The sequence below is a fragment of the Drosophila subpulchrella genome, chromosome X (genome assembly GCF_014743375.2).
Source record: "Drosophila subpulchrella strain 33 F10 #4 breed RU33 chromosome X, RU_Dsub_v1.1 Primary Assembly, whole genome shotgun sequence".
In the NCBI taxonomy this organism is placed as follows: Eukaryota; Metazoa; Arthropoda; class Insecta; order Diptera; family Drosophilidae; genus Drosophila; species Drosophila subpulchrella.
In genome coordinates, this window is record NC_050613.1 from 28341424 (window position 1) to 28367541 (window position 26118).

The 26118-nt window shown below is 45.6% G+C and overlaps 5 protein-coding genes across 8 annotated transcripts; 2 read left to right on the forward strand and 3 right to left on the reverse strand.

Annotated features, from left to right (window-relative positions):
* Positions 1 to 337: 337 nt before the first annotated feature.
* Positions 338 to 9793, reverse strand: LOC119556092 (serine/threonine-protein kinase Tao). Of its 4 annotated transcripts, XM_037867947.1 has the most exons (13): positions 9471 to 9787; positions 7258 to 7597; positions 6682 to 7186; positions 6180 to 6536; positions 5615 to 6109; positions 2629 to 2802; positions 2192 to 2554; positions 2002 to 2124; positions 1819 to 1935; positions 1573 to 1746; positions 1156 to 1377; positions 964 to 1082; positions 338 to 895 (listed from the first exon to the last, which is right to left on the reverse strand). In XM_037867947.1, exons 2-13 carry the CDS (start codon positions 7485 to 7487, stop codon positions 772 to 774), a joined length of 3003 nt encoding a protein of 1000 aa, XP_037723875.1. In that variant the 5' UTR covers positions 7488 to 7597; positions 9471 to 9787; the 3' UTR covers positions 338 to 771. The 4 variants fall into 4 exon arrangements, 3 of the variants coding, with proteins under 3 accessions (XP_037723875.1, XP_037723877.1, XP_037723876.1); XM_037867949.1 differs by lacking the exons at positions 5615 to 6109; positions 6180 to 6536; positions 6682 to 7186; positions 7258 to 7597; positions 9471 to 9787 and adding an exon at positions 2965 to 4985; XR_005219953.1 differs by lacking the exons at positions 338 to 895; positions 964 to 1082; positions 1156 to 1377; ... (3 more) ...; positions 2192 to 2554; positions 2629 to 2802 and adding exons at positions 3381 to 3738; positions 3795 to 5203 and having other exon boundaries at positions 9471 to 9793.
* Positions 9794 to 10617: 824 nt separating this feature from the next.
* Positions 10618 to 11749, reverse strand: LOC119555985 (leucine-rich repeat extensin-like protein 3). The gene is made up of 2 exons (XM_037867712.1): positions 11029 to 11749; positions 10618 to 10967 (listed from the first exon to the last, which is right to left on the reverse strand). The coding sequence occupies exons 1-2, from the start codon at positions 11747 to 11749 to the stop codon at positions 10618 to 10620; spliced, it is 1071 nt and encodes a 356-aa protein (XP_037723640.1).
* Positions 11750 to 14232: 2483 nt separating this feature from the next.
* On the forward strand, positions 14233 to 16886 carry LOC119556096 (nose resistant to fluoxetine protein 6). Its single transcript, XM_037867960.1, has 8 exons — positions 14233 to 14542; positions 14602 to 14974; positions 15033 to 15106; positions 15174 to 15489; positions 15552 to 15768; positions 15828 to 16009; positions 16072 to 16543; positions 16627 to 16886. The coding sequence occupies exons 1-8, from the start codon at positions 14245 to 14247 to the stop codon at positions 16882 to 16884; spliced, it is 2190 nt and encodes a 729-aa protein (XP_037723888.1). The 5' UTR covers positions 14233 to 14244; the 3' UTR covers positions 16885 to 16886.
* A 694-nt stretch (positions 16887 to 17580) lies between these two features.
* Positions 17581 to 20383, reverse strand: LOC119555986 (nose resistant to fluoxetine protein 6). Its single transcript, XM_037867713.1, has 9 exons — positions 20053 to 20383; positions 19645 to 19996; positions 19361 to 19434; positions 19103 to 19305; positions 18931 to 19043; positions 18656 to 18872; positions 18416 to 18588; positions 17908 to 18361; positions 17581 to 17850 (listed from the first exon to the last, which is right to left on the reverse strand). Exons 1-9 carry the CDS (start codon positions 20381 to 20383, stop codon positions 17581 to 17583), a joined length of 2187 nt encoding a protein of 728 aa, XP_037723641.1.
* Positions 20384 to 22065: 1682 nt separating this feature from the next.
* On the forward strand, positions 22066 to 25013 carry LOC119555989 (nose resistant to fluoxetine protein 6). The gene is made up of 10 exons (XM_037867720.1): positions 22066 to 22127; positions 22256 to 22566; positions 22654 to 23008; positions 23072 to 23145; positions 23207 to 23409; positions 23474 to 23586; positions 23713 to 23929; positions 23996 to 24168; positions 24279 to 24744; positions 24804 to 25013. Exons 1-10 carry the CDS (start codon positions 22066 to 22068, stop codon positions 25011 to 25013), a joined length of 2184 nt encoding a protein of 727 aa, XP_037723648.1.
* The last annotated feature ends 1105 nt before the right edge of the window (positions 25014 to 26118 follow it).

Below are 26118 nucleotides of genomic sequence, written 5' to 3' on the forward strand. Positions count from 1 at the left end.
CGTCGACAATCAATTGTAAAATAACATTTAAATTTCTCGCAAACCCGAATGCGAAGGCAAACCGAATGATCTATTTTCCGCGAGTTAACTCTTTTCTAACAAATAATACACACCTATTTCTGTTCGTAACATTTTTGCAGCGCGATAGCACAAATGGAAATCGTTAACATATCAAAATGCCCATTGATTCATTTACTCGGTAATAATATCAAATTAGAATTTAACGTAAGTTTAAACACTTTGCATATGCGTATCAAAGTTTGATGTTGATCTTTGTTTGCTTGTTTGTTTTTGTTTGTTTGTTTTTGTTTGTTGTGTTATTGTTTGTGTATGACAATTATGCTTACATATATAATTATTTATTTATGTTGGTTTTTCGTTTTCTTTGTTTTTGATTGATCTTGTATTAAATGGTTTCAAATGTTAGTATCTTGTTGCCTTCTCCAATCGAATTTCCTTTAATACAAAACTATTGCAGCTTTTGCTTGTTGTAACTTTTAGAAAATACTTGGGTTTTCGTGTCCTTTTTTCTTGGGCAACCAATGCGATAATTGATTGCTACTATTAATGGGTGTTCCTACAAAAACATTGCTATTGTTGGTGTTGATTTCTCAGCTGCGGTTTTTGTGGCTTTTGTCGGGTTCTAGTTGTTGTTGCTGTCGTACTGCTGGCTTTATAATTTCCATTAAAATTGAAGTAGTTTATATTACTAAACACTTGTTGTTGTTGTGGTTGGCCTTGTTGTGGTTGTTGTTGTTGTTGTTGTCTATGCTATAGCGAACCAGCCGGAAAACTTGTTGAACTATTGCTATGGGCTAAACTAATCATTGAACCAGACAGACTCCCCTCCTCATCTGCATAGGCTTCACGAGATACCTCAATTAGTGATAAAGTGCTGCAAGACGATACCCGATTAGTTAGCGAATTCTCAAGAAGCATTGTATGTATGTAAGTGGCATTTACCTGAAACCTAGGGCAATTGATTCGTTATCAAATGCTTGCAATTCTTTAGTATGCTTCTCGTGTTTCATGCGCAAGCGCTCGGCGCGTTCCTGGCTGAATTGCTGCAACTCGGCGTCCATCTGTGGGTTGACAAGAGGTCCGAGTGGTCAGTTTGGGGGCTCCACTCTTCCGGCTCAGAGAGGGCACACTCACCTTATTCTCGAGCAGACCTCGCCGCACGCTGACCCGGTTCTCGAGCTCCCGACGCTCCCGATCCCGCTGCTCCTGCGCCTGCTTCTTGTTCTTGTTCTGGTAGGCAGTGAGCATCTCCAGCTCGTACTCCAGCTGCTCGTGGGTACGTTGGCACTCGATCACTTGGCTTTCGTCTAGTTTGTAGCTCTGACTTTGGAACATGTCCGCAATACTCTGCTCGTACTGCAAACGAAATGGTTTGACAATTGGTTCTTATAGTAGTTTCGTAATTTCTTGGAAAGTATGAGACGATCTTTGCGTCTGTATATCAGTTATCAAACTACATTTCTCTAAAAATACTAATACATTTGTTTAACTCTTAGGTTTTAGGGTATCTATCGCTGACTTCCTGAAGTCCCTGCCATGCTTATCACGCACCTGCTCGCCCAACAGCGTCAGCTTGCGATGCTTCTCCTCCTTCAGCTGCTTGATGACCTCCTTCTGCTGCTCCTTGGGCGTCGTCTGCAGAACTTGCGCCTTGTAGCGTTTGTATTGCTTCGTCTGCGTCTTGCATGTTTCCCGGAATTGCTTGCGTATCTGGAGCTCCTTTTGCTGCTCGAGGAGGGGATGATGATGGGTGATTAAAGTATGGTCACCACCTCCACTCTCGCACATGATACATACCTTCAAGCTCTTGGGCTGTTGCCTCAGCTCGACCGCATGCTTGCGCACCAGCTCCTTCTTGATGCGGTCCATGTAGTCTTTTTGATTGTGCAACTCTGTGTCGTGTTGCTTGTTAATCTGTGGAGGATTTTTGGGTAGATTAGAGGGTCATTGCGTGGACTCGCAGGGATCCGTGAGACGCACCTGCTCCTCGCGCAACTGGTGCACGCTCTTCTGCTGGCGGTACTCCAGCTCCTGTGTCTTTTCGTGGTGCTTAAGGAGCATGGCGTGCGCCTGCTCCAGCTGCTGCTCCTTCTTGCCGAGCTCCTACGAAATGCAAAAGAGGTTAGGTCACCGACAGCAACCACATGGCCTTGCCGCCCTCGTCACTTACGTCGCGGAGCTGCTGGTCCTCGTGCTCGTGCTGCATGATCATGCGCTTGCGTTTGAACTTGCGCATCTCCAGCTCGATGTACTGCTTCTGGGCCTGGAGCATGCGCTGCTCCTCCTGCGCCTCGTGCTGCTTTAGGTTGTCCTTCTGCGACTGCAGGGTAAGATCGCGCTGCCGCTTGGGCGTCGACTCGTCCATGGAGAGGGTCCGCTTCCACAGCTCCTTTTTCGCCTTGTACTCCTTCTTGCGGTTCAGGTCGTAGACCTTGCGGTCGCCCTCTTGCTTCAGCGTAATCTCTTTGTGTAGTTTCTTCTCGGCGGCGCTCGTTTGCTTCGCCCGCCTCTCCACGTCCTGCTGATGCTTGGTCTGCAAACGATTTAGATTGGTTACAGATTAACCAGCTCCAAGAACCCCCATTCCATTCCATTCCATGCACTCACCTCAAGCCGCTCGAGGTCCCTTGTAAAATTGTGCAGCAGCGTGTCGTACTCCTTGTCCAGGGCCGTCTTGTGCGCCTCCATGTCCACCTTGCACTTCTCCTCCAGCTTGAGCAGGTGCGCCTGGTGTTCCCGCCTCATCCGCTTGTACCCGGACATCTGCTCGTGCATCTCCTCCTGCCGGATCGAGTTGGATCGGATTGGATAGCGGGTGATGTGATGGCGCACAATGGGGCAGAGAATGCACACATGGTTAGATGGCTCGCGTAGAAGAAATGCGAATAGCAGCAGCTGGACCACTACACTACTTTTTGCGACTAGACTAACTGTATAACTTACAAAACCGCCGCCGAACTCCAGCTCAACCATAACCTCAACGGGCGCAAGCCTCGGCCAAATCATTCGATTCGATTCGATTGGCTTGGCGCTCCTTGGCCTCTAGGCTTCCGTCTACGGATTCTAGGCACTAGGCTACGTATTATTAAGTTAAGGCAAAAAGAATTGCTCAAGCGGAAAATGCAATAGTTCTACTAGTTTTCCAACAGGCGCAACTTAAGCTCAAGCCAAACTCCCGCTTACAGTGTCGAATCGAATGAGGTATTTAAAGCTTTGATTTGTCAAGTGTGACCTTATCGGGGATGACGGGGGGATTGTGGGTTCTGCCTAAAAACAGGGTGACCTCTTAAGAGACTGGAAAGTGGATCCCCTGCTACACAGGATGACTAAGCAAAAGAGTTCAGAAAATTAGGTACAAGTTCAAGATAATATCCTTCTCAGGTATATATATTTTGATGCCATCCCTTTATTACATTCTTATTATTAATTTGTACCAAGACAGTTGGCTTTGCGGTCGGTTTAAAAACGACATAATAGCAAAAATTCGCGTGTAAAAATTCCTCGAATTGGCAGATTCTCAAAATATGGTTCCAAATAGTACAGTAGCATTGCAAAAGAGACGTGCAAAAAGACAGACACATATTCCAGTGGATTGGTTTCATCAAAACAGCGCATCGCTCCGAAAATCAGTAGAAACCATGGCAAAACTACATGAATAGGACGGCGAATTTCTTCAATATCAGCCATTTTCTTGAACTTTGTCTTCCAACGAGAGACCTTGAAAACATGTTAGCAGTGAGGGAATTTCTTTACAGTGGGGACACTTTACTGACCCTGATGTTCGAAAGCAGCACTGGAATGATTCTTGATTGTGTGGTAACTGAATTGATGTAACCCGTAAGCGTCGAACGAAAAAACCTAGGCTCCTTTAGTGATTCTTGTTTTGATATTAATAATTGAATTGACCAAAACCCGTAAACGCCGGACGAAAAAATCTAGGTTCCTTTTGCGACTGTCGTGGTAACTCGACTGAGGCCTTTCATGATTTTGCTTGATTTTTGTTGCAAGACAATTGACAGGATTAATCTTGAAGTCATTCATCAGCTGTTGCTAAGGTGCCAACCCAATTCCAAAGTGTTACCACTTTATAAAATAAATTTGGTAAGACTAGATCAAGAAACTAGTTCAAATATGGCAGGATTAATTTTCGAAAGTCATTCATCAGCTGTTGCTAAGGTGTCAACCCTATTTCTCAGGGTTGCCACTTTTTAAATTGAGTCCAATCAGATTAGAGCAAGAAACCAAGGCAATTATGGAAGGAATCATTTTAGAAAGTCAATCATTAGATGTTTTTTTGCACAGGGTTGCCTATTTTTGAAATAAATTCAGTCAGTTTTGTCAAATCAAGTATCAAGTGTCATTCTAAACAAAATTCTTTTGTTTTACAAGTAAATGTGATTAAAATTCGGTTTATAGAAACAAAGTAGCCTGAAATATAGCTATTGATTCAAGCAATGGAAAATCTAAGGATCATTAAGTTCGACTGAGTAAGTGGAATGAATGTACCGACTTTTTGGATAACCTGGGACACTGGGGACTAGCAACAAGATGAGCGATAAATGTACTAAAAATATTAACCTTTGAAATTAATACTAAGCGTTATCTTAAGGGACGACACCTAAGTTTTAGAGCTGATAAACTACAGTTCTGACCGCCACTGGACTGTTGCTGTGTAGTGTGGCTGATGGACTGGCGCTGGCCAAGCTATAGCTACCAAGCTTTAAGTGAACCAACAGATTGAAGATGCTTACATTTAAGAGACACGGAAAACAGATGCGCTTGAAGCCATGATGGGCGTGCCAATGACCAGGGACTGTGGGGTGGTTGGGCGGACGATTGGTCGGGAACGAGTACAGGTACATGTGGAGGCTGTGGAGTCTGGCGAGAATGGGCTTCGATTAGGATGCGATGGCGGATGCGGATGCAACTGCAACAGCAACGGCTAACTACAGTAAGTACATGGTACCGGCAGCGACTGCTTTTAAAACGTTTATTTCTTAATTGATTGGCGCCTCCGCTCTGGCTAGGAAATTACACAGGGACAGTGGCGTTTCGGGACTTTCTTGCTGCCGGCCTTTTGCTTGCGCGTGCTCTTGCTCTCGCTCCGCCGGCTGCCGTCGCGGAATTCGTGGCTGTTGATATGGTCGCCACCACACAGCTGCGAACAGAAGTTATAGCGCGCCTGTTCGAGGATGCGGGAGGAAAACAATAAACACAACAAAGAGCTTGTAGTAGAGGGCAACAAAAGTTAGAAGACATGGGGGCCAAGGGAAGCAGAAGCATTGCAGCGAGCGAGCTGGGAGGGGGAATGAATTCACATTGTCAAGCCGACGGGATGACTCTCGGCGACCATTGATGCTGACAGGACAGGACAAAGGACGGATTATGAACAAAGGCCGCGCAGGATGGAAGGCAATCGGTGGAGCTTGGACCGCGAAAACTTGAGCATGATCCTGTCAATGGATGCCCATGGAGGTGGACCATCTATGCTGCAGCCAGGCCAATCCCCTGGACCCAACACCCCAACGAGTGAGCGCACACATAAATCTACGGCCAAGGCAGGAGTATCGAAAAACGAAACGCTACAACGCACCTGCATGTGCTCCTTTTGCTGTTTGGTCACGATACTGGTGGTGCGTATGGTGGCGAAGTTGTTGGGCCCGTGGTCGTTCACTGCGTTGGAGATGGCCTGTTGCGAGGACGCGGAGCTGGCAAAGGATCCCACGTGGCCCATCGCATTCAGGTGCGGCATCACGGAAATTGGTGGCGGTGGCACCGGAGCAGGCGCTGGAGCCGGCACCACCGAGGCCGAGTTGGTGGGCGTGACATTGTTGTTCATGCTGTGCATTATGTTGGGCAGCGGCGGCCGGTTACGGTGGCGCGACGAGTTGCGGGACACTGCTCCGGGCGGAACCACCACCTGGTTCTGTTGGCCACTTGGCCAGCTGGGCGGCGGCTGCTGCTGGTGTGGATGGTGATGGTGGTGCATTGCTGCCGCCACAGCGGCGCTTGCCGCCTGCTGGTGGTGGTGCGCAGCGATATGGTGATGATTCTGGGCCGCGGCCGGTATGGAATTGGATGAGGAGCTCTGCAAGAACGAATCGGGTTAATTGGGATCCGCAAAACAGACTGGAGGCGGACTGAACTGAAATCCTCACCTGACTACTGGCCGCCGATACACCCACCGAGTGTATGGAGTGTTCCGAAGTAATACTATTGCTCTTGCTGCTGTCGCCGCCGGCATGGTCGTCCTGTTGGTCGTCTGCATCGCCCACGGCGCTTTCCGTCTCGCAGGTGTCCACCATGAGTATCTTCTTCATTTTGCGGTAGTTAAGGTTGTCCAGCTCGCGCACAGCCGACTTGGTGCGCGCAATCAGTTCCAGCAGCACGGTGTCGGAACGCGGTCGGGTCACGTAGGCATGGGTCAAGAGCTTGGCCGACGAGGGTCGCTCCGCTGGCATCTTCTTGAGGCACAGTTCGACAAAGCTGCAGAAGGCGTCCGACCAGTCGTTCTTCTGGAAGGGTAAGAACAAGTCGTTGGGTTAGATTATTAAAAGGGAAAATTTGAGGGGTATTAAATGAGGTCAGAAATTCAATTCGAAAACACTAAAGATCCTAACTCTTTTCATAAAAGAATACTTAATTACAGCTAGCACTCACCGGAAGGGTCGGCGACTCGTTCTGCGCAATGTGGTAGAGCGCCGACATGGCGTTCATGTTGAAGTAGGGAGGCTTTCGCTCCGCCAGCTCGATGCAGGTGATGCCCAGCGACCACACGTCCACCTTGCCGTCGTACTGGCCCTCGTCCATGGCCAGGATCACCTCGGGGGCCATCCAGTAGGGCGTGCCGACGAAACTATTTGCGGGGCACTTGATGGCGGCGCTGCCGAAGTCGGCCAGCTTGACGACCCCGTTGTCCGTGAGCAGGATGTTGCCCGCCTTGATGTCGCGGTGGATGCGCCCCAGCGAGTGCAGGTAGCTCAGGCCGCTCAGCACGCCCAGGCAGATGGCGGCGATCTCGTCCTCGTGCAGCGGTTTCTTGTGCACCTCGATGATGTCCGAGGCGGAGCCCACGCAGTACTCCATCACCAGCCAGGCAGTCGACTCGCGCAGATAGCAGCCCTTGTATTCGATTGTGTTTGGGTGGTTCAATTGGCGAAGGAAGCTGTAGGGGAGTGGATTGTTTGGTTGGTTACTCATTGATTACAATATCAAGTGCATGGTGCCCGCACTAACCGTATTTCTTTGAGAATGTCCTGCCACTTCTCCTGGCTCTGCTTCCCGGTGTAGGACATCTTCTTGATGGCCACAATCTCCTTGGTGAGATTGCAGCGGGCATAGTAGACCGCACCGAACGACCCATGGCCGATTTCGCGCAGGTCCTCGAAGATCTTCTCCGGGTCATGCTTGTTGAACAGGTCGGCTATTTCCGGATCCTTGAGACTACCAGGTCGTGCCGAAGGCATGGCTGTCTCTCATGCTCTAGCCCAGCTCACTACTCAGAGGTCCTCCTGCTGTGCTCCTCGTCGTCTGCAGCTCCTCCAGTTGCCGACTCTGCTGCTGCTGTGTTGAAGGTCTGTTTTTCGCAGAATTCGGATCGGTTTGGGGCGGGGACGAAAAGAAACAGAGATTCCGGTTAGTCAGTCACAGTCTGTGCCAGTCACTTAGTCATTTGCAAAAGGGTCGAGATTTTTGGAGGTTGTTTTTCTTGGGGATTTCAGACTGCCAGCACGAGGGGCGTGGGGAGGTGTCGCATTTTGCCGGGCAAGTGGTCACTGTGTGTTTTGGACAGCTGGATGGACTGGAAAAGCCGAAACCCAAAAGCCGACTATCATCAAATCGATCAAGTGATTCACGCTCGCACACACACTGTACAAATCATTCAGAATTCAGCATTCCACACGCAGCACGGGCCTTATCGCAGATATTTTTACGGCTGGTCTTTATGGCTATTTTCCTTGGCTTGTTACCAACATGTCAGCTGCTTTTCGGCCAGTTGGGAACTGTTATTCTTTTTTTTTTTAGAAATGTAAATATGGCGGAGGCACATACGGTTTAAGGGTATCCAGCAGTCGCCATGACTAGTTGGTTCCCCAAAAAGTGTGGTTTTTAATGATAATAGGGGGTGGGGGGATAAGTAGATAAGCGCTTTGGGGATGCACACGTGCTGTTGGGGATCTTTTGGTGGCCAAGGCCGGTCTGGAGTTTGAAAAGTGCGATCATTTGGATTTTTGGGATTCTTGCTGTGTGTAGTTTGGTGACACGTGCTGCAGAGTATTCGGCGGTCGTTATGACCGAACCCTCACACACACACACTCACACACGCAGGCTGGCAAGGAGTAACGGCACCGAAAGGGGTGCATTTGTCGCCGTTGCGAATCCGCACTCACACACACACACACAAGTGAATGAGCATGCGGAGGCGTCTGCGGATATCCGCCGGCTAAGACGCGAATCTCCTCCGCCTCTGGTTGGAGCTGCGGCTTTCCACTGCCGCCTGGTGGAAAATACTCAATATAATTAGCCCGCTGTTGTTTTGCGACTGCAATTATTTACCTGCGACGCGAAACACAGAAACCGAAACAGAAACACGCCTATTTTTCATAGCCACACACTATTACTATTGCACAAAGAGCAGCCATGTCGCTCACGCACACAAAGGCGCGGGCGTATATGTATGTGGATGTGTGTGTGTGTGGTTTGGTTGCTTGTTGTTTTGCATTTCGGGCGACACAAATTCAATTCAATTCGTGCTTTTTCTTTTCTGGGGCTTGGGCTTTTGTTTAGCGCCTTTTAATTGGGAATTGCAAACAGGAGAATTCTTCGATTTCGATTTCGTGTTGCTGTTTTCCCGTTCTTTTTTTGGGTGCGGACCCAGGCGCACTTAGAAAGGCGTAGGAAAAGAACTACTTGTTTTCTTTTTTATTTTTGGCTGACTAATTACAAACTGATGTTAATCCATTTGGGGGGAACGATTAATAATTGCAGAACAAATGTATTTTGCATTTTTCAACTGTTTTGAATCGCCAAATTTTGTTTTGCTTGCACACCGCACACACACACACATTCACGCTCGTCGGGGGAGCAGACAAATACACACACAATTGAAACGCATTCGTATGGGTCGGACACGTGCTATCTCTTTCTGGCTTATTGAGGGTAGGCGTCGCACTTCAAATCTGCAAACTCCAATTATTTGTTCTGATTTGCGGGTGGGGGAGGGGGAGGAGGGGTGAAATCATAAACCGAATTTGTTATTTCGTTAAATAACAAATTCAATGGGCGACAAACATATAAAATTCGCATTAATTGACCAAAACGCAAACGCGAAAAAGAACAGTATGCACACACACACACGCACACGCACACAGGGATGGACAGACAGTGGAAAATGCATAAATCTGGCGAAAAAACGCAAAAAATACAACTGGCTGCGTTCGAGGGCTTACATTTGGCAATTAATTAGTGCTTGCTTGTTTTTCAGCGCGGCTGGCTCTTGGTTTTCGCATCTGTATGCATTTTCCTCATGCGTCGCTTTCTTCACGCCTGCTGCGATTCGGAATTGGAACTATTGCCCTGCACTGCACACGCGTTGCGTTCACACTCCCGCACTTGCTACGCATATCGAGGGGCCGAGCGGGGATTTCAAAGGATCGTCGGCGATCCCATCTACCACGTATTTAGCGATAATCCAAATTTTCTTCGCTCGTTTCCTTAATTAAATTCCGTAAAGTTCGGCCTATCGCTGTTCGATATCAGGAGGCGTTATTTGGTATCGGAGCTATCGACAGTGTGACCATACGCAAATCGGCGCGACATTACGGTCCCACCAAAATATTAGCAGCGATAGCCGAGACACCCACCCAATATTCGCGTGTGACCGTACTTTTGCGCAGATTTGAGCGGGACTATTAATTTGCATTTTGGCGCAGTTTCCAAATGATATATATTTTGTACTTATATCGGATAATGGTTCAACTTTTTGAAAAACTCGCTAGTTATGCGGAAAAAAGCTAGAAATGGCTAAAATTCAAGGGGTCACAGTTCCTTAACGCCTTATGCTAAAGACACGTTATTGGAAAGATACATTTAAGATCTAAACACTTTACTTTGACATAATTGTTCTTACTAAAATTTCTGCAAAGTTATAGCTAAATAATATTTTGAGTACAGGTTTTTCGGGATTTTTTCAATAGCTGTACAGCTGATTTTAAAAACAACCTTGATTGCCGATTGAGAAAAATATAGAAAGTTTATTTATTTAGTAGATCGTATTATACATTTTCTTCAAAAAAAATCGTCACAAGTTCTTGTTTGATAAAAGAGTACAAGGCCAAACACTTTCAAAACTGAAATTCTGTGAGTAGCGGCTCTATAGTAATCGTAGCTTTACCATTACTCCCTCCAACAATACCATTATTCAGAAACCTTAATTTTACTTTATTTCAATTATAATTTACCACTATGCAAACTGGGTAGAAAAAAAAGCACACTTATATTACTAGTTTGCAACCAATTGTAAGCACACACTGCAATACACAAGCAATATTTTCAATTTCATTGCCACACAAAAGTTAAATTAAGAAACTATACCGCTTAGTTGTAGAAGTACTGCTGATGGTTGGGAGTCGGGAAGCGATTGAGATTAAGGCCGCCAAGTTCGAGGGGCGAGAAATAGCCTGGAGGTGATGGTGGTGCCGGGAATCCGAATGCGCCAGGTGGATCCTGTTTCTGATTCTGATCCTGATCCTGCTGTCCGGTCGGCGGTGGCCCAAAATCGCTATCGCTCTCATAGTTGACCAAAAATCGGGGAGCCGTTGGAGCAGGCGGTTCGGATTCAGCTGGATCAGTAGCATCCGTTTCCGTATCCGCATCCGAATCGTCTATGTCTCCGCTGTCCGGGACTTCCGCCGCCTCCCCCACGGCTCGCGACCTAAAGAAGGTATCTGCAAAGTGTCGGAGAGAACCCAATTGTACGGCAGTTAGTTAAAAGGTTTCGTATTTTACCAGTAGGTTGTGCGTACTGATAGATAAGGCGATCCCCCAGCTGCGCCGGACGCCTCTGCTGGTTGGGATCAGGCTGCTGGCGAGGGCGTGACCGTGGTTGTGGTTGTGGCCTTGGGCGTGCCGGAGCAGCGGGCGGTGGTGGTGGTGGAGGAGGCGGTGGTGCCTCAGTGGGGGCAGGGGGCGGGGCATCGTAGTCATAGTCGTAGTCATAGTTCGGCGGAGGTGGGGGCGGTGGTGGTGGCGTTGGACGCGTACGTGGACGCAATGGCGGACGAACTGGGCGTCTGGGCGGCTGCGCAGTGGGTGGTGGTGGTGGTGGTGGTGGTGGAGGCGGCGCAGGAGGACTTGGTGCTGGAGGATCAGCGTAGTCCGCATCGTAGTCCAATGGCAGGTAACCGGAACTGAAGAACGGATGCCAGATGGGTCTCCTACTGCGTGGCGGAGGAGGAGGAGGAGGTGGTGGTGGTGGTGCTGCTGTCGTCGTGGTGGTCGTCCGAGGACGACGGGTGGTCTTCACCAGACTGGCCTTGGCCGATGACAGCTGGGCGCTCTTCAGCAGCAGGTTGCGCAGGAGGAGGCCAATGTCCAGGGTGACGGTGCCGCGTTTCTCCCGACTAACGGCCACATCCTGGGCCACAGGATCACCTGCTGAGATCTCTCCCACCAGCAGGAGCAGGCCCACTAGCAAGGCTGGGAGCAGCAGGCGCAGCTGGCTCAGCATCCTGAAGGATTCGGGGGAGTACGGATGGATTGTGGAGTTCGTACCGCTGGCCGTACCGCTCGGAAGGCCGTTCCAATGAGAACTGGCACTGGTCAGCGGTGGAGCCGCCTGACTTTACTCGGGCGAAGTGCCAGCCGAGCCTGGGCGTCGCGGATTAAGTGCCCCAAAATCAACTAGTTAGACGGGTTGTTAGGCTGTCTGGATCTCGTAATCGCGAACCCCGAACTCCCCAACGGCCGACGGTTATCAACGAGTTGGGTTCAGTGCGTGGCAACAATTACTTTTGCACTACTTTTTGCGGGCAGTTTATAGATCGTAAGTGCAGCACAAACTATGCATAATGCTTGGCGGCCAGTGCATTTCAAGAGGTGAGCTTGCACGCACCGTGGGACTGCGAAAAGCGATTGAAAAATACCAGATAATGGGTCCCCAAAAGTCAGCAATCACCCCCAAAAAGGTGGCAATATAACCCTAACAACTGAGTTGTAAAATGTTCCAAAACCTCAAGATATAGCTAAGACTATGGATTGATCATTTTCATTTAGGACTTACCTTACGAAATATAGCTAAATATATACGAGTATAACATCATATTTTCCGCCTTGTAACATCATCCATACTTGATAAGAATAAGAAGATATAGCAAAGACTATGGATTGATCAATTTCAACTATGACTTACCCTACGAAATATAGCTAAATATGTATATACGAGTATTTTCCGCCTTGTAACATCATCCACACTTTATAAGAATTTTCCATACATATAAAAATGATTTGAAATAATCACAATGGGAAATACACTTGTTTTCTGTGTAGTTAAAAAAGTAGTACTGTTAGTGGTACTGATTACGAGAACAAGATTATCGTCCCTCTTAAGTCCTTCCTAGGTCCTATTCTCCGAAATAGTTGTTAAACATGCCCTAAGAACGAAAACACCTATGACGAATATAAAATATATATTTAGACGATATTGGGGCTTTCCATTGCAATAGTACCACTGTGCCAAAAAGGGGCTGTCACGAATTGCTCTCATAATAATATGAATTTCAATTTCAGTCTGGCTGCGGCTGTTGAATTTGATTTTTGAGATATATTTAATCATTTCCACAGTAATTAAGAGCGTTGGCTTTTTTACAAGTATTGGCGCAACTGAATTTTCTTTGCTCAGATTGAATGGGTCTTGGATTTGGACAATTGTAACCTCTCGCTTTCAATTCACATTCGCATTGAATCGGTTAAACCAGTTTGCGCCATGAGTTTGAAAAAGATTTGACGAAAACTTTGACTGTTTCGGTTTGAGTGTTGTGGCAGTTTTGTATGCAAATAAGACATTGGCTCGACTAGTTGGCCAACATGTGACGAACTCGCGTTCTTTTTTGTTTTTAACCAGTACTAAAAACAAGAGGAAAAAAATCTTTGGATATCTGATGGTACTCCAGCTGCTTGCCTAACATGTTCCACTTTTTCCATATTCTACACAAATTACTTTCAGTACTACTACGTTTACCATAAAAGGTATTAATAACAATATTGGGTTGTTCCTTTTAAAATCCTTACGCCCTTTAGATAGGCTACGTTCTTCGGAAACTGGTCGGGTACCCAAAGTCAGCGTTCTTTCCAGTTTTAACCTTGATGTCTTGCGTAACCAATATATGTGAATCTGGTCCATAATGCGTATGGAAAACCTGTCTGTACCACACCCCTCGACTTTGGCTGGGAATTTAGACTAGATGAAAGTGAAAACTCGTTTCGATTTCCATTTCCCACCAAACGTAATCGAACCTGGACCAAATACAGGATATTAAAGAAAAATATATATATTTATTTTCGATGCCCTGGACACTGACAAATACGATTAGTCTTCATTGTCGGAAACACACCGTCAAAACGACAGACAGCTGACAGACAATTTGCCGAACATTTTGTTGAGCCCCATACATAAGCCCCATTGCATGGTAAACTACATAAATCGATTATAAAACACGCGAAAAAGATAGCTGGCGGGGATCGGGCGTATTTAAAATTATGGGTAAAATAATAGGAGCATTAATTGGACACTGGCTGTAAATACAAAATCTGGTTTCTACAATATGGAAGAGATTTTATTATTCCTATTTAACCCATATAAAAATTGCACAATTTTAAACGGCTAAACTTCCTATAACACGGTAGCAAACAATATCATAGTTCCGTAAAAACATCCGGTTTTTTTTCTTTTTTAGATTTGAATTGAAAAATAAGTCTGGACGAGATTATTTCCCGCAATTTCAATAGAACCCACAATGATTAACCGATCAACAAATTGAAGAGGAATGGACGGCGTATTCCAACTTATCGGCACAGCACTTTTATCTATACGTAGTAACTTGTCCAACCTGAGCGATAAAGATTCCGCGATTCGGGGGATAGCATTGGGCATGGGTTCCCATATATAAATGGGCTACTGAAGGGCGATTAGTCAATCAGTCGTATACAGAGAGTCCCAAAGAAAAGATGATGATCAGAGCAGTGGGAACGCTGCTAGTCATTTGGTTGGCTTTAGCCCAAGGAACTCTGCCCAACCACGACCTCCTTTTTAAGAATGAAAATGAAATCTCCTCCATGGCGGATTACGAACGGTTAATGGAGCTGCGTTCCTTGGGAATGGAGTTCTTTCGAGAGTTTCGGAACATGTCCTCAACGGACTTGCATCTCCTTGATGGACGGCTCAGCGAGCAGGATCTGGTGTGCCTGGCAGACATGGCCCAGTTTATGAGTGGCCTCACTTCCACCAAGAGATGGGCCATCAAAAGTGTGTATTCTTATTCCGGTAAAACCTATAGAGATTGTATGTTCCATACTCATCTGCAGTGATTGATGCCTGGGGCACAGTTCCCTCGGGATACTTGTATGGCAACCGCATCGACATGGGAAACTACGAGGAGTGTCTCAAGGTGGATGGTGCCATCAGTGAAACGCACAGCATCAAGGGGAAGTATTGCTTTATGAATCTGCCAGTTTACAAGTGGTTTGGCCTCACTTCGGGAGTCCTCAAGCTGACCAGCATGCAGACCGCTCTGTGCTTTCCCTCCTCCTGTTCTGCAAGTGCCATGGAGACCTTCCTGAAGCAGCTGCTCCAGAGACTCCTGGGTGTTGATGACCCTAGCAATTTGTTTTCGATTAGCGAGAAGTCGTGCAAAGTGAAGGAGAGTGATCCCCTGGATGGATTAACCATATTTACCATGTGAGCGGGGTCATGATTATGGTTTATTTTAACCAGACTGACCTCTTGAATCTTTTAGTGTCCTACTGTCCGCATTTTGCACTACGGTGGTCGCTTGCACCCTCTACGACTACTTTTTGTGTCCGGAGCAGGGTGAGTTCCCCACTCTCACTCACAGAGTCTACGGATAATGATTGGTGAATGATCTTTTATCTTGCAGATAAGATTCCCAGACTTATAAAGGCCTTCTCTGCCCGTGCCACGTCGCGATCCCTGTTCACTGTTGTGGACAACAAGGCAAGTCCAAATGTGATCCATTGTTTGAATGGCATGCGCTGCATGTCCCTCCTCTGGGTGATTCTGGGCCATGAGTACAGCATCAACCTGAAATCGCCGGCTGTCAATGTGGCGGATAACTTGGTATGGATGTCGCAACCCTTCAGCAGCTTCATTATCTACGCGCCCTTCGCGGTGGACACTTTCTGCTTCATCAGTGGTTTGCTCTTGGTCGCCATTGGCCTGCGCTCTTTGGAAAAGTGAGTTGAAAGCTTGGGCAATCCGGAGATCAAGTTCCATATACATATATGTCTAATTCCAGAACCAAGGGAAGGCTGAACGTACCGCTTATGTATCTGCATAGGTATCTGCGCCTAACTCCCATTGTGGCCGTTGCCATACTAGTCTACCTTAAGATGATACCCCTTTTCGCCGACGGTCCTATGTACGATAAAACCCGGATGTTTGACTACTCAACCTGCGATAATACCTGGTACTTGACCTTGCTCTACGTTCAGAACTACGCCACCTCCCACATGGTGAGTTGGATGTCTAATTTTCGCTAATTTCCTGTTTATAACTGATTCCCTGACTTTAGTGCCTTCCACATACCTGGTACCTGGCGGTGGATATGCAGCTATACATCCTGTCCCCCATCCTGCTGATCGGCCTCTACAAGTGGGGCAAGAAGGGAGCCGCGGGCATCCTGCTGGTGATGCTGTTGCTCTCCGCCTGTCTGTTTGCCACCATAATGACAAATGACTACAACATAATATTCAAGTTTGTTATCAAGACGTAGTGACTTTCTATCTTCAGGATACTTAACCTAATTCTCTCTTCAGAAATGGTGGACAGCTTCCAGAGGTACAGAAGAAGATCTACTATGCCACACATGTCCATGCGGCGCCCTGGTTGATTGGCACCCTCTTCGGGTACTTCTTGCACGTGACTCGCGGCAGGAAGGTGCAGCTGAACCGCCTGGCAGTCTGGGCAGGATGGCTGCTCTCTTTGGCCATGATGTTCACCGCGATCTTCGCCCTGTACCCATATGCCAAGCTGCGAGGTCCTTCGCCCACAGTCCTGGAGGGAGCCCTCTACTACACTCTGACCCGAATCGGCTGGCCTCTGGCCCTCTGCTGGGTGGTCTTTGCCTGCATGCAGGGATATGGAGGACTGGCCAACGGCTTCTTGTCGTCACCCATCTGGCAGCCCCTATCGAAGCTCTCCTACTCGGCGTACATTTGGCACATCTTCATCCAGGAGGTCAACCACCGACGCATTCGGTCAAATACCTACTTTTCCAACTACGACGTGGTAAGTGCTCAGAGCTTAGGGGACTTTACACACAATTACTTAATTTTTAAATTTTAACATTCTACCTATTTGAACCTCCACAGATGCTTAGCTTCTGGGCCACCTTTGGGTTCACCCTATTGATGTCCTATGTGCTCTACGCCATTATTGAGGCACCTCTGGAGGGGCTAGAGAGAATGATGTTGCCCAATCGAAGGAGCTCGCCGGCACCTAAAAAGGAGACCCGAACCGAGGTCCATATCCGTCAGGAGGAACAACCCAAGAAGGATAGTGAGGCGCAGTTGGACCAGGCTAACCCGGATTGGGCCAGCACGAAAGCAACCAAAGACCTTGAGTCATAATAATAGCCTTAGTTAGAAAATACGAATCTTATCAGTTCCTATTTAATCTTTAATAAAAACAGCCTACTAGCAATCTAGATATAGTTAAATTCCAATGCTGTTTCAATGTGCAAGTCCTTGAGTTCAAAGCCCATGCACTCAAGACGGTCATAATCGTTCAACAACTTATTACATTCCACTTCAGATTGGTGTAACAATCATTCGGTTCAACAAAATTTCAGATTATGAGTCATTGAGGTGATGTCCAATTTTATATTAGAGCAATGGTCACTGCAACAATGAGTCATTGAAGGAATGCATAACGTTAATTAGCCGGTAACATTTCCTAAAAACCTATGTCTTAATTTATATAAAAAAAATATAATCGTTTTTTTTTCTTAAGTAAACTTTGAAGTGTTTGATATACTCCGAACAATTTTGTAAAATTGGAACCGTGAGCAGGTTGTTTTTAAGGTTTGAGGCAACATTAAGATATATATCTTTAGAATACCGACTCTAATACAGTTTTCATTGATCGACTTATTAAAAATCCCGAGTCTATTAAATTGTGCATATTAGGGATCGTCTTCCATCTCAAGAAAGCACTTAGAAGTCATTAACGTGTAGAATGGAATTTCATATCTGCGTAGCATATTATTTTGTTGAGTATAATTTATTTATTTTATAATTTAAAAAAAACAACCTTAATCAAAATAGTTAAACTGAATCTTTGTCAGGTGCAGTTGCAGACTTTTCTTCGAAAGTGGGAGAAGTGGTGGCTCCTTCCGCAAGCTCCTCTACTAAAGATTCATCGGCTTTAGACTTCACTTCTGCAATCTTGGCCTCAAAAACCGGTAGCTTTGGAGGACTTGGCCTCTTTGTGGGCAACAGGAGAGCTTCCAGACTGGCGAATGGTGCTTCGATTAGGATGTGCATGAGGTAGGAGAACAGCATTGTGAAGCCGAGGTCTGACCAGAATCGAAGCATCTGAGAAAAGAGGGATCTTAGAACTGACATCCTGCTTATAATATCATCTGAACTTACCACTTGGTAGTCAGTGAAGTAGGTGTTGGTACGCGTAAGGCCGCCGTTGAGGCTCTCGATGAACATGTGGAAAATGTAGGCGGAGTAGGAGAGCCTCGACATGGGCTGCCACAGTGGGGAGGACAGGAAGCTGTTGGCCAGTCCCCCGTAGCCCTGCATGCAGGCAAAGACCACCCAGCAGAGACCCAGGGGCCAGGCGATCCGGGTGAGGGTCACATAGAAGGCTTCCTCCACAATGGGCAGTGAGTTCTGGCCATAGACCGCAAACAAGCAGGTGGCTATTAGCGACAGTCCAACCAGCCAGCCCAAGATCACACAGATACGGTTTAGCTTGAAGTTCTTGCCCCGGTTGAGGTGAAGAAAGTACCCGAATAGGATGCCAATGAGATAGGGCGACGCCCGGGTGTTAGTGGCATAATAGAGCTTTTTCATCGACTCCTCACCATTTGATCCACTAAAAATATATACAATTAGCTGAGATACATTGGTATTCACCGAGCACACTTACAGGGATAGATTGTTAATGACCATTATGCTAAAGAGGCAGCAGGCCAGCAGCATCATAAGAACAAAGATCCCTGCGGCCGCCTTCTTTCCCCATTTGTACAGGGAGATCAGGAGGAAGGGTGCGAAGATGTACAGCTGCATATCCACCGCCAGGTACCAGGAATGGCTAATGCACTGCAAACAGTGGGAAATTGTATACATTCGATTTATAATCCCAAAGATCCCAAACAGAACATCCTACCAATCGATTCGTGGCATAGTTTTGAACATATAGAAGCGTCCAGTACCAGGTATCCTCGCACGTTGAGTAGTCATCAAAGTTCACCGATCCTTGCAGGGGACCGTGGCCCAAGAGAGGCATAATCTTCATATAGATGAGTATTCCAAAGGCCAGAAGGGGGGTGAGGCGAAGATACCGATGCAGATACATCATAGGTATGTTAAGCTTTCCCTTGGTTCTTAAGAAGAAAGTCCCAATAAAGTCAGTTGTAAAGAGGGAGAAGCACCATAGCCTACCTGTCCATCGATCGGAGAACAATCACCACGAGCAATAGTCCACTCAAGAAGAAGAATGTGTCCACGGCGTAGACCCCATGTTTTATAAACAGACTGAAGAAGGAGTCAATCCACTAAGCATCAGTGATATGTTAGTAGAATTTACAGCCTGCAATCGGTTCATTTATCTTACCGTCAAAACATAGCTCATATTCATGTTCGGTGAATGGGAAAATACGAGGTAGTCATGGCAGTAGACCACCCAGATGAACGAAAGACATCGGATTCCATGAAGACAGTCGATGACATTGGGGTTTGCCTTGGTATCCACGAGGCGGAAAACAGCCCGCGAATTAGCCCGTGCCGAGAAAGCTTTGACCACTGGATTAATGGTTTCTGCAAGGCAATTTCATATTATTTGATAACTAGCGTACTCCTGGGAAATACTCACTCTCATCCTGGCAAAAGAAGTAGTCGTAAATTGTGGAGAGGCCCACAAGGGCACCCAAAATCGATAGGATGACTCTGCAAGTACGTATAACTTTTAAATACTCAAAAAAGAAGTAAACTGTTCTCACTACTTTCATCTCTATTTCAAGACGACTTCATCTTTGGATGACATTCGACTTGATTTCAAGAACGTTTTTTCTCGAATAAGTGAGAGCATTTGATCTTGATTTTCTGCGTTTTCACTTTTACTGAATGTATATACATATCTCTGTGTTCTCTACTTACATGGTGAATATAGTGAGGCCATCGTAGGGCTTCGCTTCCGAGGTCTGACACGTAGCCTCGTCTACCATCTGCACATCCGAAGAGATCTCCACGCTGAGGAGCGTTTGGAAGAGTCTTCGCAGCATGGTGTCCATGTGGGTGGCGGAGCAGGAGGCGGGAAAGCAGACCGCTGACTTGATGGCCAGCATTGAAGAGCCGGAAGACAAAGCCAACTTGGAAAAGCAGTACTTGCCCTTGATACTGTGAGCAGTCGTCACAGCGTGGTCTATTCCAATACACTCGTCGAAGTTTCCCAAGTTCCATAAGTTTCCCACGAGTATTCCCGAGGGCAACAGACCCCATGAGTCGATCACTGGAGATCGATTGGACTACAGTGCTTTGTATTATAGGGATTATTAGGGAACTTACTCTTTAGAGCCCAGTACTTAGAGGATGCCAAATCATTGGACAGGAGAGCCAGGTCCGCCAGGCACTCAAGATCCTGAGCTGAGGGAATTCTCGGCTCCCCATAAAAGTACTCATTTAAATCCGGTGTGAGATCCTCCAGTGTTGCATTGGAATAGTGGTCGAAAAACTCCACTGCCAGGCTTCTCAGCTTGTATATGGTCAAATACTGATCGCTGACCAAGTTATTGGTAAGAAGTTCCTTGTTGGTCAGGGCAAATATGTTGGTAATATTGGCACTAACGCCGGCTAAGGCCAGAGAGCACAGCCATAGGGTTATTGCCAGCACAGCCATGTTGCTCAGTCTGGCCACAAAGTGATATTGGCAGTACATTGGCTTCGCCACCACTAAGCAGGTGTTTATATGGGCGAGACCTCCAGTTGTGATTGCAGGCGGAGGCTATCTTTACAGACACTTAGACTCTGTCACGTCAAGCAAAAACCCGCAAATTTTAGGCTTATCACTCCAAAAAGTTCCGAACGTGACGGTTACTTGAAATCGCCCCCACACGATCAGTTCTGATAGGAAGCCATTCCTTGTGCAACTCCTTCAAGTTCTTATCTCCCGATCTACTGGCTTTCGGTAGCTATTTTGGTCAGCCTCTTCAGATATTTAACATAGATATGGTTAATTTTCTTACCATGATGGGCAGCCCTTGAAGTTTTTAAAAAAGGAGTATGAAAAGGTTTTAGGGCTTTTCAAAAGTAAAATCTTAATGTTTTCGTGAATTATAAATAGAACAATCAAGTTATTTTTCTATGCGTGTTATCTATATTGTATATATAAAGCTATCCACTCGAAACTAAAAATCCATACTTGAGGTCAACTTATTAATAAGTAATACGAGTACCACCCTTACTATTTATTATTTTAAAGACCCTTTATTGTTATCAACACCGAACCCAACTTGTAGTTCGCATATCAATTTTTATGACAGGAAATTTAAAGGAAAATCAGTGTGGGGATATCTAGTACCTATCTAGGTTCTATATCACCTAGAGACACCAATAAAACTGAGCATTACCCTTTGATCGGCTAAGAATATTGCAGATTAACGATTTTAAATAACCCTATCTACACACTTATTGATAACGTGCAAATATTGCCCAGCTGTATTCTGAGTAACACCGCTGTCTCCCCAAAGAATCTGGACATTATCGCTTTACTAGGTGACTCGTACAAGTACTTGAAGATTACTTGTCTGCTCCTATCAATGACTAATTTCGAAGAATGCCGCCAAACGTGATTGGCATCACCTCAAAAGAATCGAATTAGTCTGTAAATGTCGCTAAGTAGCTGTGTTATTCTCGCTTATCTGTAACCAAATAGCCAAACAATTCCGCTTAAGCAAATCAAGTTTTTTATTCGGGGAAGTGTTTGCTAACCAATCGCACTTTAATCGCCAGATAATAAAAAATTTCCGATCCAAGGATTTTCTTTTGAAAAAGTAAAAATAAGTCAGGCGATTGCATTTAAGGGAATGATGACATAGCCCCATTAAGGCAACCATCCATGAAAAATATTTATGTGATCCTAACTAAAATTGCACTTGTTTAATCTGATGAGCTTCCAAATATATATATGTAAGTAAAAATAAGTTTAAGGTTATAACTGGGTCATTACTAGATTCCTTTAACTTCTTCGCACGTGAACACTCGTGAGATTAATCGTAGGGTTTTTTTACAATTTACGGTCTCTATCTATAAATGTTGTTTAATCGATTTTACGATTTTATACGACCGAAGCCCAGGCGATAGCTTAATTGCTATTTCAAAAGAGTAACTTTCTTAGTTCCGTAAAAACACCACTTCAAAACGTTTGTCCGCCAATATTATTTCGACAAAAGCGTCTCGTTTCGTCTAGACTACGTTTATTGGGTTCGGAATTATCGCCGGCAAGATCTGATCCAGTAAGTTAATATTAATAATGCAGGGCAGACTTTGACCAAGTATTTGGGAATATCCGGAGTTACTGCGATGACCGTGACATTGATTGGAGCAGTGGCAGTTGCAGAAGTACCCATTAAGATTATCGATCGGTAACTAAGATTCCCATGTACCCATAATAACCATAATAAAAGCCAACCCTTTTCTTTATCAAGGCATCAGCCTTCGATATATAAGCTCGTTAGAATTGCTATCCCAACCAATTCGGTGTTTACCACAGACCAATCAACATGGTCACCACTAAACTAGTCACTCCGCTCCTACTTCTGTTCCTGGCCCTGGTATCAGGCAGTACCAGTATCAGACCGGGGATCCCGAAAAACTCTTCCTCGGAAGAGGAGTCCTACAGCAGCATTTCCAGGCTCAGACGCCTCGCAGTGGAGTTCTTCGATCAATATCAGAACATAACGATTTTGGATCTGTCCCCCGATCTGTATCTCGATGTGCCTTCAGCCGAGGATCTAAGGTGCCTGGCAGATCTTCAGATCCTGGCGAACGATGTGGCGGCAGCAAAGATATGGGCCTTAAAAAGTAAGTTTGTTTTCAATAAATTATCCTTTAGATTTTTAAATGTACTAAGGGCAGTGCAAATTAAAATAAATGTTCTTTCTGTTGCAGTGATCGACTCCTGGGGCTCCTTGCCATCGGGAATCCTGTACGGGAATCTGATCGATCTGGGAAACTTTGACGAGTGCCTTGGCATTGATCACGTTGTTACCAGCAGTCACAGTGTCCAGGGACAGTACTGCCTCGCCAGGTTTCCACTGGCACCAAGTGTCTCCTCCTACCTGACCCTAAAGACAGCGGTCTGCTTTCCCGCCTCCTGCTCCTCCGCCCACATGGACTCGATGCTGCGAAGACTGTTACAGAATCTCCTGGGCATAGAGTTCGATCCGAGTGAGTCACTGGTAAGGGACGAAACCTGCAAAACTGCTGAGCGAGAACCCTACGATGGCCTCACCATATTCACCATGTAAGTAGTCACTGAAAATGATTAAGTATAGTAGGGAGATTTTTATTTTCTCACCATTTAAAGAGTCGTAATATCGATATTGGGTGCCCTAGTGGCCCTGTCCACTCTATATGACTACTTCGTGTGCCAGGATGAAAGTAAGTATTATATAGTAACATTTATTCGAAACCATTGCCTAACTGAAAACCCTCCTGGAAGAAACCCTTAATCCCTGGATCAAGGCCTTCTCAGCGCGTGCCAACTCCCGGGTTATTTTCCGTTTAGTGGACACCAGGAGCAATCCCAATGTCATAGACTGCCTTCATGGAATTCGGTGCCTCTCGTTCATCTGGGTTGTCTACGGTCACGTTTACCTCGTCTATGTGTATGGTCCCAATATGAACTATGTCAAAGTGAACACGGTTAGCTAAACCAGATTTCTATATCTATGAAATCCATTTATTAATGATATATTTTCTTGTTCAGTGGCGCAAATCGGTGTATAGTATGTTATTACAGCATGCTGCTTACTCGGTGGACACGTTCTTCTTCTTAAGCGGACTTTTGCTGGTAGTTATTGCCCTGCGAGCGATGGAAAGGTATGTATATATAAGGTGTCTAAAAGTATGCAACATTTGTTGTAGCATACTCAATGGTTTCTAATTGGCTTCAAGTGTAAATGTTAATTTTGGTGGTATTACTGATCCTCATCGACTTATTCACAGGACTAAGGGAAAGCTCAATGTGCCCCTGATGTATCTGCATCGTTATCTGCGTCTCACCCCGGTCCTGGCCTTGGCCATTATCGTCTACATGAGGATCCTGCCCCGAATGGGCGATGGTCCGCTGTACGGAAAAGTCAACTTTGATGATTACACCTTGTGCGAGAACACCTGGTATTGGACCCTCTTGTATGTCCAGAACTATGCCACCCACGAAATCGTAGGTTCCCCCGAATTGCCCTTTGATTTCCCCGCTAATATCCCTCCGATTCCGATCTTCCTGTAGTGCCTGGGTCATTCCTGGTACCTTTCCGTCGACATGCAGCTCTACGTCATTGCACCTGTAGTGCTGATCGGCCTTTTCAAATGGAAAAAGAAGGCAGTCGCCGCGATCTTTGTTGTAATGCTGCTCCTGGCCGCTTGTCTCTTCAGCACGATGGTTATTGGGGACATTTCCCTGTAAGTATTCATACAAGTCGGAAGAAGCGTTTCCTATCGAACTGTCGACAACCACTGCTATAAACTATGGCCTAACTTTATATAAATTATTTGAACCTGTTTCAATGTAGCATTGCCGCGACCAACGATGCTATGAAAAAGATCTACTTCGCCACCCACACTAGGGCGTCCCCATATCTCATTGGCATCCTGTTTGGGTACTTCCTTCATGTCAACCGTGGCAAGTCCTTCAAGCTGAGCCGCATTGCAGTCATTCTGGGCTGGCTATTGAGCCTGGCTCTGCTCTTCAGCTGCCTATTTTCGGTCTTCAAATACGCCAAGGAGACGGAAACACCGCCAATTCTAGAGGAGGCCTTCTACCTGACCTTCACCCGGATGGCCTGGCCCCTGGGTCTCTGCTGGGTGGTCTTTGCCTGCATGCAGGGCTACGGGGGACTGGCCAACAGCTTCCTGTCCTCCCCACTGTGGCAGCCCATGTCGAAGCTCTCATACTCCGCCTACATTTTCCACATGTTCATCGAGAGCCTCAACGGCGGCCTTACGCGTACCAACACCTACTTCACTGACTACCAAGTGGTAAGTTCGGCTACCCGTATATATTTAAAACTCCAACCACTAAATCTCAATCCTTATAGATGCTTCGTTTTTGGGGTGACTTTGGATTCACTATGCTTTTGGCCTTTTTGGCGTATATCCTGATTGAGGCGCCCTTCGGAAACTTGGAAAGCCTCTTGTTGCCCGTAAAGAAGCCCAGTCCCCCAGCTGGGGAGTCGAAGTCCAAGACGGAATCACTAGGACATACTGCACCTGTTCCTCCGCTCGAAACTAAATCACCCCTTCCGTAATAGGGATCTCGAACACATTAGCAAATATGTTATATATCCTAATATTTATAATAGGCTAACCCAATTTTTTTTTCAATTAAAATTAAATAGCTAAATGTGGCCCTTAATTTACTGTTTTTTTCTACAGTAATCGATATGAAAAGTTAGAATATATAATTTTTGAAATAAAAAATTATAAAATAATCACCTGGTTCAAATTTAAAGCTGCGAAAATTGAAAAAATTAAACCTCAGATTTCGATACTGGTTTGGGCGGCTTGTGGGCGTTAGAGTGGACGTGCCATATTCGCTTAACAAACTTGCAATGCGTACGAAGATAAGGAATCTGAATCTGAAATGTAAGCCCTCTTATTTAATCTATTCACTAAGATAACAGCGTTCACACGGACAGACGGATATACTAAAGGGCAGACAGTCGGACATGGCTAGATAGACTCGGTTAGTGATCCTGCTCAAGAATATACATTTATTTTAAAGCGTAAACTCGTAAATAAAATGGGTTTAATCAAGTAAAAGCACCATTCATAATTTTCAAACCATACATCCAGTACCTGTTTATATATAAAACAACTGTTGCAAAAACAGCTATTTCCGATTAATGTAAAACCGAAAAAGCAAAAATATGTAGGATTTGAGATTTCAATTTGGTAGCCTTGGTTAAACCCCATAAGTATACGTTAACTAGTAACGTAATCCTTTAGTTAAACACTGCTTGTAAACAGCTTCCAGTAGATATTTGCTAGTCTGGCAACTCCACGCAAAGCCATTTCTCCGCCTCTATATGCCGTCTGTCCTTTCATAATATCTTTTTTTAGCTTATATACCTAAACCAATTAATTTAATTAAGATTTGTAGAAGTTGAAAAAAAAGGAATTAGTTTATAATAATAATTTAATAAGACTTTCTGATTTTGTGTTGTTGTTATTTCAAACTTGCCAAATTTCGCACAACGCAATGGTTGCGGTCGCTGATGAAGAAACTCCCTCTGTCTGAACAGACTATAAAAATTAAACCGATTTTATGACAACAAACTATCGATCAATATAATTTGCAAAATTATGGTGTGTGTCTAAGCTAAAAAATCCAGCTTATCTTATCGACCAGGC